The sequence below is a fragment of the Mesoplodon densirostris genome, chromosome 9 (genome assembly GCF_025265405.1).
Source record: "Mesoplodon densirostris isolate mMesDen1 chromosome 9, mMesDen1 primary haplotype, whole genome shotgun sequence".
NCBI classification, from domain to species: domain Eukaryota; kingdom Metazoa; phylum Chordata; class Mammalia; order Artiodactyla; family Ziphiidae; genus Mesoplodon; species Mesoplodon densirostris.
This window is the reverse complement of record NC_082669.1, coordinates 85,863,294-85,877,808: the sequence shown is the minus strand read 5'-3', so window position 1 is coordinate 85,877,808 and position 14,515 is coordinate 85,863,294. Positions and strand designations below refer to the sequence as shown.

General features: G+C 38.8%; 1 protein-coding gene across 2 annotated transcripts in view; it reads left to right on the top strand.

Annotated features, from left to right (window-relative positions):
• Positions 1-14,515, top strand: part of CADPS2 (calcium dependent secretion activator 2) — a 493,834-nt gene that overhangs the window by 181,487 nt on the left and 297,832 nt on the right. For both annotated transcript variants that reach the window (XM_060108899.1, XM_060108898.1), the window contains exon 4: positions 11,506-11,586. In XM_060108899.1, coding sequence (XP_059964882.1) covers positions 11,506-11,586 — 81 coding nt within the window. The remainder of the gene's footprint in view (positions 1-11,505; positions 11,587-14,515) is intronic.

Genomic DNA, 14,515 nt, shown 5'->3' with positions numbered 1-14,515 from the left:
AAGAAGTCAACCTTTAAGAAAGCATTCATAATCCTAAAGATGCTACCAGAAAACTACTAGAGCTAATCAGTGAATTTGGTAAAGTAGCAGGATACAAAATTAATGCACAGAAATCTCTTGCCTACCTATACACTAATGATGAAAAATCTGAAAGTGAAATTAAGAAAACACTCCCATTTCCCATTGCAACAAAAAGAATAAAATATCTAGGAATAAACCTACCTAAGGAGACAAAAGACCTGTATGCAGAAAACTATAAGACACTGATGAAAGAAATTAAAGGTGATACAAACAGATGGAGAGATATACCATGTTCTTGGATCAGAAGAATCAACATTGTGAAAATGACTGTACTACCCAAAGCAATCTACAGATTCAATGCAATCCCTATCAAACTACCACTGGCATTTTTCACAGAACTAGAACAAAAAATTTCACAGTTTGTATGGAAACACAAAAGACCCAAAGAATAGCCAAAGCAATCTTGAGAAAGAAAAATGGAGCTGGAGGAATCAGGCTCCCTGACTTCACACTATACTACAAAGCTACAGTAATGAAGACAGTATGGTACAGGCACAAAAACAGAAAGATAGATCAATGGAACAGGATAGAAAGCCCAGAGATAAACCCACGCACATATGGTCACCTTATCTTTGAATCAAAGGAGGCAAGAATATGCAGTGGAGAAAAGACAGCCCCTTCAATAAGTGGTGCTGGGAAAACTTGACAGCTACATGTAAAAGAATGAAATTAGAACACCCCCTAACACCATACATAAAAATAAACTCAAAATGGATTAAACACCTAAATGTAAGGCCAGACACTATCAAACTCTTAGAGGAAAACATAGGCAGAACACTCTGACATAAATCACAGCAAGATCCTTTTGACCCACCTCCTAGAGAAATGGAATTAAAACAAAAAATAAACAAATGGGACCTAATGAAACTTCAAAGCTTTTGCACAGCAAAGGAAACCATAAACAAGACCAAAAGACAACCCTCAGAATGGGAGAAAATATTTGCAAATGAAGCAACTGACAAAGGATTAATCTCTAAAATTTACAAGCAGCTCATGCAGCTCAATATCAAAAAAACAACCCAATCCAAAAATGGGCAGAAGACCTAAATAGACATTTTTCCAGAGAAGATATGCAGACTGCCAACAAACACATGAAAGGATGCTCAACATCATTAATCATTAGAGAAATGCAAATCAAAACTACAATGAGGTGTCACCTCACATCAGTCACAATGGCCATCATCAAAAAATCTAGAAACAATAAATGCTGGAGAGGGTGTGGAGAAAAGGGAACCCTCTTGCACTGTTGGTGGGAATGTAAACTGATACAGCCACTATGGAGACCAGTATGGAGGTTCCTTAAAAACCTAAAAATAGAGCTACCATACAACCCAGCAATCCCACTACTGGGCATATACCCTGAGAAAACCGTAATTCAAAAAGAGTCATGTACCAAAATGTTCATTGCAGCTCTATTTACAATAGCCAGGACATGGAAGCAACCTAAGTGTCCATCGACAGATGAATGGATAAAGAAGACGTGGCACATATATACAATGGAATATTACTCAGCCATAAAAAGAAACAAAATTGAGTTATTTGTAGTGAGGTTGGTGGACCCAGAATCTGTCATACAAAGTGAAGTAAGTCAGAAAGAGCAAGACAAATACCATATGCTAACACATATATATGGAATCTTAAAAAAAAGTCATGAAGAACCTAGGGGCAAGATGGGAATCAAGACACAGACCTACTAGAGAATGGAATTGAGGATATGGGGTGGGGGAAGGCTAAGCTGGGATAAAGTGAGAGAGTGGCATGGACATATATACACTGCCAAACGTAAAATAGATAGCTAGTGGGAATCAGCCGCATAGCACAGGGAGATCAGCTCTGTGCTTTGTGACCACCTAGAGGGGTGGGATAGGGAGGGTGGGAGGGAGGGAGACGGAAGAGGGAGGAGATATGGGGATATATGTATATGTATAGCTGATTCACTTTGTTATAAAGCAGAAACTAACACACCATTTTAAAGCAATTATACTCCAATAAAGATGTTTAAAAAAACATTCATAAAAATTATATAAACTTTAAACTGTGTTTGAGTTTGGTAATCCTCAAAAGAAAACAAAACATATGGCACTTGGAATGGTAAACTAAAATTCTTGGTTTATAGTTAACCAGCTGATTTACCTCCTTGAATTCTGTCTAGCATTACATAAAACAAAGACAACCAATAAAAAGTTTTATTGGTTGTCTTTATTACATTAGCTTTTCCTCTTTTTTCTGTAAACATGTTTGGGAGTATGCTTTTCTAGTTTCACAAAAATGACACTGTAGTCATCAGTCACATTTCAGTCTCTGATTGCTGTTAACGGACAGTTTAGTACAGTAATACTCTGCTTTTCTTTGTCTATATTTTTTCAGACAAATGCAGTTAAGGCATTAATATTTTTTAATATATATATATATATTTTTTGCTTTATAACAAATTTAATCAGTTATACATATACATATGTTTCCATATCCCCTCCCTTTTGCATCTCCCTCCCACCCTCCCTATCCCACCCCTCCAGGCGGTCACAAAGCACCGAGCTGATCTCCCTGTGCTATGCGGCTGCTTCCCACTAGCTATCTACCTTACATTTGGTAGTGTATATATGTCCATGCTGCTCTTTCACTTTGTCACAGCTTACCCTTCCCCCTCCCCATATCCTCAAGTCCATTCTCTAGTAGGTCTGTGTCTTTATTCCTGTCTTACCCCTATGTTCTTCATGACATTTTTTTTTTCTTAAATTCCATATATATGTGTTAGCATACAGTATTTGTCTTTCTCTTTCTGACTTACTTCACTCTGTATGACAGACTCTAGGTCTATCCACCTCATTACAAATAGCTCAATTTCATTTCTTTTTATGGCTGAGTAATATTCCATTGTATATATGTGCCACATCTTCTTTATCCCTTCATCCGATGATGGACACTTAGGTTGTTTCCATCTCCGGGCTATTGTAAATAGGGCTGCTATGAACATTTTGGTACATGTCTCTTTTTGAATTATGGTTTTCTCAGGGTATATGCCCAGTAGTGGGATTGCTGGGTCATATGGTAGTTCTATTTGTAGTTTTTTAAGGAACCTCCATACTGTTCTCCATAGTGGCTGTACCAATTCACATTCCCACCAGCAGTGCAAGAGTGTTCCCTTTTCTCCACACCCTCTCCAGCATTTATTGTTTCTAGATTTTTTGATGATGGCCATTCTGACTGGTGTGAGATGATATCTCATTGTAGTTTTGATTTGCATTTCTCTAATGAGTAAAGATGTTGAGCATCCTTTCATGTGTTTGTTGGCAGTCTGTATATCTTCTGTGGAGAAATGTCTATTTAGGTCTTCTGCCCATTTTTGGATTGGGTTGTTTGTTTTTTTGTTATTGAGCTACATGAGCTGCTTATAAATTTTGGAGATTAATCCTTTGTCAGTTGCTTCATTTGCAAATATTTTCTCCCATTCTGAGGGTTGTCTTTTGGTCTTGTTTATGGTTTCCTTTGCTGTGCAAAAGCTTTTAAGTTTCATTAGGTCCCATGTGTTTATTTTTGTCTTTATTTCCATTTCTCTAGGAGGTGGGTCAAAAAGGATCTTGCTGTGATTTATGTCATAGAGTGTTCTGCCTATGTTTTCCTCTAGGAGTTTGATAGTGTCTGGCCTTACATTTAGGTCTTTAATCCATTTTGAGCTTATTTTTGTGTATGGTGTTAGGGAGTGATCTAATCTCATACTTTTACAGGTCCCTATCCAGTTTTCCCAGCACCACTTATTGAAGAGACTGTGCTTTCTCCACTGTACATTCCTGCCTCCTTTATCAAAGATAAGGTGACCATATGTCCGTGGGTTTAACTCTGGGCTTTCTATCCTGTTCCATTGATCTATCTTTCTGTTTTTGTGCCAGTACCATACTGTCTTGATTACTGTAGCTTTGTAGTGTAGTCTGAAGTCAGGGAGCCTGATTCCTCCAGTTCCATTTTTCGTTCTCAAGATTGCTTTGGCTATTCTTTGGGTCTTTTGTGTTTCCATACAAATTGTGAAATTTTTTTGTTCTAATTCTGTGAAAAATGCCAGTGGTAGTTTGATAGGGATTGCATTGAATCTGTAGATTGCTTTGGGTAGTACAGTCATTTTCACAATGTTGATTCTTCCAATCCAAGAACATGGTACATCTCTCCATCTATTTGTATCATCTTTAATTTCTTTCATCAGTGTCTTATAATTTTCTGTATACAGGTCTTTTGTCTCCTTAGGTAGGTTTATTCCTAGATATTTTATTCTTTTTGTTGCAGTGGTAAATGGGAGTGTTTCCTTGATTTCACTTTCAGATTTTTCATCATTAGTATACAGGAATGCCAGAGATTTCTGTGCATTAATTTTGTATCCTGCAACTTTACCAAATTCATTTATTAACTCTAGTAGTTTTCTGGTACCATCTTTAGGATTCTCTATGTATAGTATCATGTCATCTGCAAACAGTGACAGCTTTACTTCTTCTTTTCCAATTTGGATTCCTTTTATTTCCTTTTCTTCTCTGATTGCTGTGGCTAAAACTTCCAAAACTAGGTTGAATAAGAGTGGTGAGAGTGGGCAACCTTGTCTTGTTCCTGATCTTAGTGGAAATGCTTTCAGTTTTTCACCATTGAGGACGATGCTGGCTGTGGGTTTGTCATATATGGCCTTTATTATGTTGAGGAAAGTTCCCTCTATGCCTACTTTCTGCAGGGTTTTTATCATAAATGGGTGTTGAATTTTGTCGAAAGCTTTCTCTGCATCTATTGAGATGATCATATGGTTTTTCTCTTTCAATTTGTTAATATGGTGTATCACGTTGATTTATTTGCATATATTGAAGAATCCTTGCATTCCTGGAATAAACCCCACTTGATCATGGTGTATGATCCTTTGAATGTGCTGTTGGATTCTGTTTGCTAGTATTTTGTTGAGGATTTTTGCATCTATGTTCATCAGTGATATTGGCCTGTAGTTTTCTTTCTTTGTGACATCCTTGTCTGGTTTTGGTATCAAGGTGATGGTGGCCTCGTAGAATGAGTTTGGGAGTGTTCCTCCCTCTGCTATATTTTGGAAGAGTTTCAGTAGGATAGGTGTTAGCTCTTCTCTAAATGCTTGATAGAATTCACCTGTGAAGCCATCTGGTCCTGGGCTTTTGTTTGTTGGAAGATTTTTTATCACAGTTTCAATTTCAGTGCTTGTGAATGGTCTGTTCATATTTTGTATTTCTTCCTGATTCAGTCTTGGCAGGTTGTGCATTTCTAAGAATTTGTCCATTTCTTCCAGGTTGTCCATTTTATTGGCATAGAGTTGCTTATAGTAATCTCTCATGATCTTTTGTATTTCTGCAGTGTCAGTTGTTACTTCTCCTTTTTCATTTCTAATTCTATTGATTTGAGTCTTCTCCCTTTTTTTCTTCATGAGTCTGGCTAATGGTTTATCAATTTTGTTTATCTTCTCAAAGAACCAGCTTTTAGTTTTATTGATCTTTGCTATCGTTTCCTTCATTTCTTTTTCATTTATTTCTGATCTGATTTTTATGATTTCTTTCCTTCTGCTAACTTTGGGATGTTTTTGTTCTTCTTTCTCTAATTGCTTTAGGTGCAAGGTTAGGTTGTTTATTCGAGATGTTTCCTGTTTCTTAAGGTGGGATTGTATTGCTATAAACTTCCCTCTTAGAACTGCTTTTGCTGCATCCCATAGGTTTTGGGTCGTCGTGTCTCCATTGTCATTTGTTTCTAGGTATTTTTTTTTTTTTTTTTTCTTTTTTTGCATTACGTGGGCTTCTCACTGCTGTGGCCTCTCCCGTTGCGGAGCACAGGCTGTGGACGTGCAGGCCCAGCAGCCATGGCTCACGGGCCCAGCCGCTCCGCGGCATGTGGGATCTTCCCAGACCGGGGCATGAACCCATGTCCCCTGCATCGGCAGGCAGACTCTCAACCACTACGCCACCAGGGAAGCCCTCTAGGTATTTTTTAATTTCCTCTTTGATTTCTTCAGTGATCACTTTGTTATTAAGTAGTGTATTGTTTAGCCTCCATGTGTTTGTATGTTTTACAGCTCTTTTCCTGTAATTGATATCTAGTCTCATAGCATTGTGGTCGGAAAAGGTACTTGATACAATTTCAATTTTCTTAAATTTACCAAGGCTTGATTTGTGACCCAAGATATGATCTATCCTGGAGAATGTTCCATGAGCACTTGAGAAAAATGTGTATTCTGTTGTTTTTGGATGGAATGTCCTATAAATATCAATTAACTCCATCTTGTTTAATGTATCATTTAAAGCTTGTGTTTCCTTATTTATTTTCATTTTGGATGATCTGTCCATTGGTGAAAGTGGGGTGTTAAAGTCCCCTACTATGAGTGTGTTACTGTCGATTTCTCCTTTTATGGCTGTTAGTATTTGCCTTATGTATTGAGGTGCCCCTATGTTTGGTGCATAAATATTTACAATTGTTATATCTTCTTCTTGGATCGATCCCTTGATCATTATGTAGTGTCCTTCTTTGTCTCTTCTAGTAGTCCTTATTTTAAAGTCTATTTTGTCTGATATGAGAATTGCTACTCCAGCTTTCTTTTGGTTTCCATTTGCATGGAATATCTTTTTCCATCCCCTTACTTTCAGTCTGTATGTGTCTCTAGGTCTGAAGTGGGTCTCTTGTAGACAGCATATATATGGGTCTTGTTTTTGTATCCATTCAGCCAATCTGTATCTTTTGGTGGGAGCATTTAGTCCATTTACATTTAAGGTAATTATCAATATGTATGTTCCTATTCCCATTTTCTTAATTGTTTTGGGTTCGTTATTGTAGGTCTTTTACTTCTGTTGTGTTTCTTGCCTAGAGAAGTTCCTTTAGCATTTGTTGTAAAGCTGGTTTGGTGGTGCTGAACTCTCTCAGCTTTTGCTTGTCTGTAAACGTTTTAATTTCTCCAACAAATATGAATGAGATCCTTGCTGGGTAGAGTAATCTTGGTTGCAGGTTTTTCTCCTTCATCACTTTAATTATGTCCTGCCACTCCCTTCTGGCTTGTAGAGTTTCTGCTGAGAGATCAGCTGTTATCCTGATGGGGATTCCCTTGTGTGTTATTTGTTGTTTTTGCCTTGCTGCTTTTAATATGATTTCTTTGTGTTTAATTTTTGACAGTTTGATTAATATGTGTCTTGGCGTATTTCTCCTTGGATTTATTCTGTATGGGACTCTCTGTGCCTCCTGGACTTGATTAACTATTTCCTTTCCCATATTAGGGAAGTTTTCAACTATAATCTCTTCAAATATTTTCTCAGTCCCTTTCTTTTTCTCTTCTTCTTCTGGAACCCCTATAATTCGAATGTTGGTGCGTTTAATGTTGTCCCAGAGGTCTCTGAGACTGTCCTCTGTTCTTTTCATTCTTTTTTCTTTATTTTGCTGTGCAGCAGTTATTTCCACTATTTTATCTTCCACCTCACTTATCCGTTCTTCTGCCTCAGTTATTCTGCTATTGATCCCATCTAGAGTATTTTTTATTTCATGTATTGTGTTTTTAATCGATGCTTGATTCATCTTTAGTTCTTCTAGGTCCTTGTTAACTGTTTCTTGCATTTTGTCTATTCTATTTCCAAGATTTTGGATCTGGGAAATAGAATCTTGGATCATCTTTACCATCATTATTCTGAATTCTTTTTCAGGTAGACTGCCTATTACCTCTTCATTTGTTAGGTCTGGTGGGTTTTTATCTTGCTCCTTCTCCTGCTGTGTGTTTTTCTGTCTTCTCATTTTGCTTATGTTACTGTGTTTGGGGTCTCCTTTTTGCAGGCTGCAGGTTCGTAGTTCCCATTGTTTTTGGTGTCTGTCCCCAGTGGCTAAGGTTGGTTTAGTGGGTTGTGTAGGCTTCCTGGTGGAGGGGACTAGTGCCTGTGTTCTGGTGGATGAGGCTGGATCTTGTCTTTCTGGTGGGCAGGTCCACGTCTGGTGGTGTGTTTTGGGGTGTCTGCGGACTTTTTATGATTTTAGGCCACCTCTCTGCTAATGGGTGGCGTTGTGTTCCTGTCTTGCTAGTTGTTTGGCTTAGGGTGTCCAGCACTGTAGCTTGCTGGTCGTTGAGTGAAGCTGGGTGCTGGTGTTGAGATGGAGATCTCTGGAAGATTTTTGCCGTTTGATATTATGTGGAGCTGGGAGGTCTCTTGTGGACCAGTGTCCTGAAGTTGGCTCTCCCACCTCAGAGGCACAGCACTGACTCTGGGCTCCTCAATTTGGGATGATGTGTTGTCTATTCCTGTATTCCACAGATGCACGGTACATCAAGTTGATTGTGGAGCTTTAATCCGCTGCTTCTGAGGCTGCTGGGAGAGATTTCCCTTTCTCTTCTTTGTTCTCACAGCTCCTGGGTCTCAGCTTTGGATTTGGCCCCGGCTCTGCGTGTAGGTCGCCGGAGGGCGTCTGTTCTTCGCTCAGACAGGACAGGGTTAAAGGAGCAGCCTCTTCGGGGACTCTGGCTCACTCAGGCCGGGCGGGAGGGAGGGGCACGCAGTGCGGGGCGAGCCTGCAGCGGCAGAGGTCGGCGTGATGTTGCACCAGCTCGAGGCGCGCTGTGCGTTCTCCCAGGGAAGCCACCCCTGGATCCCGGGACCCCGGCAGTGGCGGGCTGCACACGCTCCTGGAAGGGCGGTGTGGGCAGTGACCTGCTCCCGCACACAGGCTTCTTGGCGGCAGCAGCAGCAGCCCCAGCGTCCCACGCCCGTCACTGGGCTCCGCGCTTTCAGTCGCGACTCGCTCCCGTCTGTGGAGCCCCTTTAAGCAGCGCTCTTAATCCCCTCTCCTCGCGCACCAGGAAACCAAGAGGGAAGAAAAAGTCTCTTGCCTCTTCGGCAGCTCCAGAGTTTTCCCGGACTCCCTCCTGGCTAGCTGTGGCACATTAGCCCCCTTTAGGCTGAGTTCTCGCCGCCAGCCCCAGTCCTCTCCCTGCGCTCTGACCGAAGCCCGAGCCTCAGCTTCCAGCGCTGCGCGCCCCGGCGGGCGAGCAGACAAGCCTCTCGGGCTGGTGAGTGCCGCTCGGCACCGATCCTCTGTGTGGGGATCTCTCCGCTTTGCCCTACCCAGGTATGTGGGGAGTTTCTTGCCTTTTGGGAGGTCTGGGGTCTTCTGCCAGCGTTCAGTAGGTGTTCTGTAGGAGTTGTTCCACGTGTAGCTGTATTTCTGGTGTATCCGTGGGGAGGAAGGTGATCTCCGCGTCTTACTCTTCCGCCATCTTACCCGGAAGTCCCTTTAATATTTTTTAGAAGTAGTAGAAAACACTTGCAGACTGCAGAAGTGACTCAAACAATTCCATTTAAAGTTAAATAAGAACTGTTAATATGAAGATACAAATAGTTAAAGATGTTAAATAATATTTTGTGGTGAAATATAAAGGAGAATTTTTAAGGTTTTAAGATGTTAAATGCTATTTCTTGGTGGAACTGTAACTCTTCACTGCAAGTAACCATTTTATTTTTATTTTTTGTGGAAAAATATTTATCAGCATTTAAGCAAAATGAGAAGATATCCCATATTACGTTTACTGTATTTGAGGTATTGTATTTAGTGTTCTTACACATAATTTTTGTTTTTAGGACCTTGATTTCAGTTACCTGGAATAGGCATTTATCAGCTATTTTTTTCCTTAATAAGTTTGTTAGTTTTTAGATGTAAGTCATTTTGACTTCAGACGCAGTGAAGAGAGAGACTTGTTTCTGTTTGATTTTGAATATGAATCAATTAAAATAAAAAGTGTATTTTTTTTGAGATGACATAGCAACTCCTTTACATCAAGGATTTAGTTTAAGAAAATCTTGCCTATTTAAAAACTTGTTTTTAAATAAACTTGATTCTTTTAAATAAACTTGGGAACATATTTTTTGGAAAGGTGACCTTAGATCTGTTAAACAAACACATAGATGGATTGATATAGAGGGATAGGTAGACTTCCTTATGTCCCTCTTAACCTGTTTGTGATGGAGACAGACACAGTGACCTTTCCGAAGTCCTGCTTAAAACCTCTCGGTGAAATCACAGTGCTATAGGAACCAATTCCAAACTCCCTAATTCGCCTGTGAAGAGTAGGCTTATAAGGTAGTCTCACCTCTCTCTCCAGCCCCATCTCTCATGAACCTTCCCTTCTCCCCCCTCTCCCCCCATTCCATTCCCCAAACCACTGTCTGCTCTCACCTCCAGACATTTGGTGCCCTCTTACTGGAGCATCTACCCTTCTTCTTGACCCTTCGTATACATTCTGACACCACCATCCTACTGACCTGCTTTGCTCCTACTCATCTTTTTTCAGAATTTTTCTTATTAAGGCTATTTTTTTTTAATGTAACATGGTAAATTTGTAGTTCTTCAGCAAATGGACAAGTTAATCTGTATTCTCCTGGGTGTTTAATGTTGTACTCAGTACTAATCCAATTTTTAGATGGACTTTTACTAAAGTATGGTTGTATTGTGTGGTCTAGGCTTCTTAATGAGGGAAGTGGGAGAGGGGAAGGAATTAAAGAGAAACATTGGCCTTGTTCACATCTGTAACCCACCCAGTGCAGCCCACACTATGCATGGCCCATAGGACTGCCTCAATTTAAGAGGTCTTAATGAACTAATACAGGGAGATAGAAGGAATCATGAGGAAAAGTTAAAAGAGGTTATAGAAAAAGTTAAGGATTATGTCATTGGAGAAGTTAAAGTAATATTCCATGTAGATGGAAATATCTTTAAAAATGAGGATAGCATGCTAAGCTTTCAATCAAATTTAGAACAAGAGAATGGAATTCTAACATGGCGCCGGTCTGTGAAAGGATTTCTTGGCAGTATGAGCCTGTTGGTACTAGAATGAAGGGCATATGAAGACTTAAATGGTAAAAGTTATAGCAGTCAATCAAATAGTGCCTTGATAGTTTTGCAGAAATAAAAACTTATAAAATGAAGGAAATATTTTTTGAAAGATCAAGGAAAAAAGTGAATCATTACTTAGTATCTCACTATCCAGAAATGCATTCTGGGAATTTGAAAGAACAAAACAAGAGATTTATCTATTCTGAACTATTTAGGACTGACCTTAATGAAGGCAGAAGGATGGCCTGAATAAACTTAATGACAGTTTAATGCATCCTCAAGGAAACAAGGACTTCTTGGTTTAACTCTGTTGTGGAGAGGTTGGGCAAAGAATTATTATAATTAGATTTTTTGGTAAGCTGAGCTATTAACCTTAGAGATTTATTACCTTTTTTGTGAGCAAACCGCAATGAAAAGTGCCCAAGAAATTTAAGTAGACTATCAATCTAATTAAACAACTTTCTGTGTTCTCAGTAGGTAGTTGAGAGAATTTATAAAGTTTTTTCGGAGTCATTTTGTCTTTGCTTTAATCTGTAGGTCACTGCCATTAAGTAATCATGTATGTGTGATTTCTGTTTTATTTTTAAGTTGGATAATGCAGATGAACAAGCAGCCCAGATCAGAAGGGAACTTGATGGTCGTTTGCAATTGGCAGAGAAAATGGCAAAGGTAAATTGTTAATTTTGATATACTGTACCACATTTCTTTCTGTACTTAGATTTCTGTGAGCTGAAAGAGTTTTGTATAGATAAAGCCAGAATAATTTTATTTTCTCATCTCCATGCATACCTCTTAAGCCCAGGTACCTGAATGCATATTATCTAAAATGGAGCATATTATATATTTTACATATCCATCCTTATATAAGATGTTTAAATTCAGTGATAACTTTTGTAGATTATTCTGAAAGCAATGCCTGAATTTCTCAAACTGCCAGACTTAGTAGAATTTTAGTATTGCACTAAGCATAATATAGTCAGAGAGAAAACCATCCTGCCTGCAAAATCATACAATATATTCTGAAGTATCTAGCACAGTGCTTGGCACACAGTGGTGTCAACTAATATTTGAATGGATGAAAAATATAATTTGAAGTTTCTAGTACAGAGTCTCATAGGGCATATTGAATACAATATTTTATTTACTTTTATTTATACAATCATTGTGTGAACAGAAATAGATTTCAAACAAAAGCCACGAGTTTCTTTTTAATTCTGAGGACTCTGTCTAAATCATTCTCTAGTATTAATTTACCTCAGTGGTAAAAATAAAATTTTAGTCTCTTAAAATAGACTTGAGGTTATAATGCTGTTGATCTGAGAATAAGATTTTTTTCCTTTTGCTAAATGAAAAATTTGAGTATTTGATAGTCTCTCCTTCCCTCCCTCTGTGTCCGTCTCTGTCCCTGTCTCTCTGAAGAATCCTCTCTGTTGGGGATTTTTCTTCATTTCAAAAACTTTAGGCATAACATGTATATAGCAAAGTGCACAGGTCTTAAGTTTACAGCTTGATGAATGTGTATACGCCCTGTATTAACCACCTTCCAAATCAAGATAGTGAACTTTTCCAGCACTTTAAGGAGATATATCCCATACTGCATTTGACTATTGAAGTTTTGTGTTTTTCAAAGAAAAATGTATTTATGAATATGTAAGTTTTAAGACTAGTACTGTGTTTATCTAAATGTGTATTAAATTTAAAAGTAGCAAAGGTGTTGAGAAATGGAGATAAATAGAAATACATAGAAAATTGAGAGAAATTGGGTAACAGAGATGACCGTAAGTTGTGAGAACCAAGCCAAGGGCAGAGGGTGAAAAGACAACACACCTTGTTACCACCCTCTGGAGAGGTACTACATCATTCTAGAGATTCAGATGTGGAATTCATAGGCTAGGAATCAAGTATTAGCTTGAGGCTTTTGGAAGCTTTAGAGAGAGAAATGCATTCCCCAGAATCCTAACCTGAGTTGGAAGCTGTCTGTGTCTGGAAAGGCACTGCTTTTCTTGAAGCCCTGAGGCTAAGAGAGAATCCAGAGAGATGTGTCCGGCACTGTGGGCAGGACTCTGGACCTGTCATCAGCATTTCTAAGTTGCCTACTTGTATTTAGATTGTACCTGAGCTGTACACACTGTCATAAGTTGAACTTCTTCAAGGGCCTGGCTGAATATGTGATAGTTTAGATGGATTTCTAACAAGATGGAAAGCCTTGGGTGTGTCCCTGAGCTCATGTCTGTGGAGGAGGATGTGTGGTGTGTGTGTAACCTCTGGACTGAGTGAGAGGAGCAGGGTCAGTGATGCACATACAGCAGCTTATCTTTGCGGGGACCTTGATGATATCATCAGAAGTACTGATAAAGTAGAAAAAGCGTGGAGACAGGTGTCTGGGAACTGACTATACTGCTGAACTGAATGAATAAGCATTTTCAGAACTCTAATGGAAAACTGATGAACTCATGAAAGTGCTAACAAAAGATCAAGATGAAAAAAAAATTAATTACATGGGACTGAGTGAACTGATGAGGATGATTATAATTTTTGTGACTTTCTGTTTGAATAAAAAAAAATCCCACAAGGACTCAGAGGCAAAAAATATACAAATCAGTTTTCACTGCAAAGTGAAGGAGCTGTTACAGTGGAGGATTACTGGACTGAATGTCAATATTATGACATAGTATGAGTGTGTTTCGTGTTTGGTAATTGCAATCGTTGTTGCTTTTGTTGTGGTCACCCATTTACAATGCTTGGTGTCAGTCTGTTTATCTCTTGTGAAAATAAAATACTGTGTGTGTGTGTGTGTGTGTGTGTGAAAAAAAAGCGTGGAGAAGGAAGGAATTGAAGCTGATGGGATTGGAACAACAACAACAGCAAAAAAACACCCCAAAATACAGTGCCTTTCGGTAAATATATTGACATAGTAGATAGAGCATGTTTAATTGCCTTCTACTTCAGTTTCACCAAATTTAAGCCACCTTCATAAAATATAAGGCTAATTATAATTTACTGACCTTGTTGTCTTAGATCTCTACAATAATCCTGTGAACCCGCAAGGGAAGATGATATAATGAATTTATTTTATAGACAAGGAGACAGGTTTAGGGAAGATTACTTAACAAATCAAAAGACCTCAAATGCTGGTCTTTGGACTCCAGAGCTTAGGTTTGCTCTCTTAAGCCCTGATACCTCTTCAATCTCATAAATCCGGAAGTGTGGTTTATTCATAGTTTATAGTTTGCAGTCAACTATTAGTAACACCTGTCACACTTCACAACACAGTATAATAACACTGAAACCACAGGGCAGAAGTCTGTTTCAAGGGATGTAAATATTGACTTTAATATTTTAGCCAAGGCATAATTAGGAAGTAGTAGTAGAAAAAAATATGGGTTGACTGGGCCAGAAAGACCTGTGGGCCAGATCCATGATTGCTGTTTCCTCGATATAGGCAACTTATTTAACCTTTTGGAGCCTGAATTTTGCTATTCATAAATTCAATGAATAAATATTTCTTGAACACCTATTAAGATAACCAGGCACTATTTTAGGCACTTGGGATACATCCAGACAAATGTAGTTCTCTTAGGATAAAACAAGACAAAAA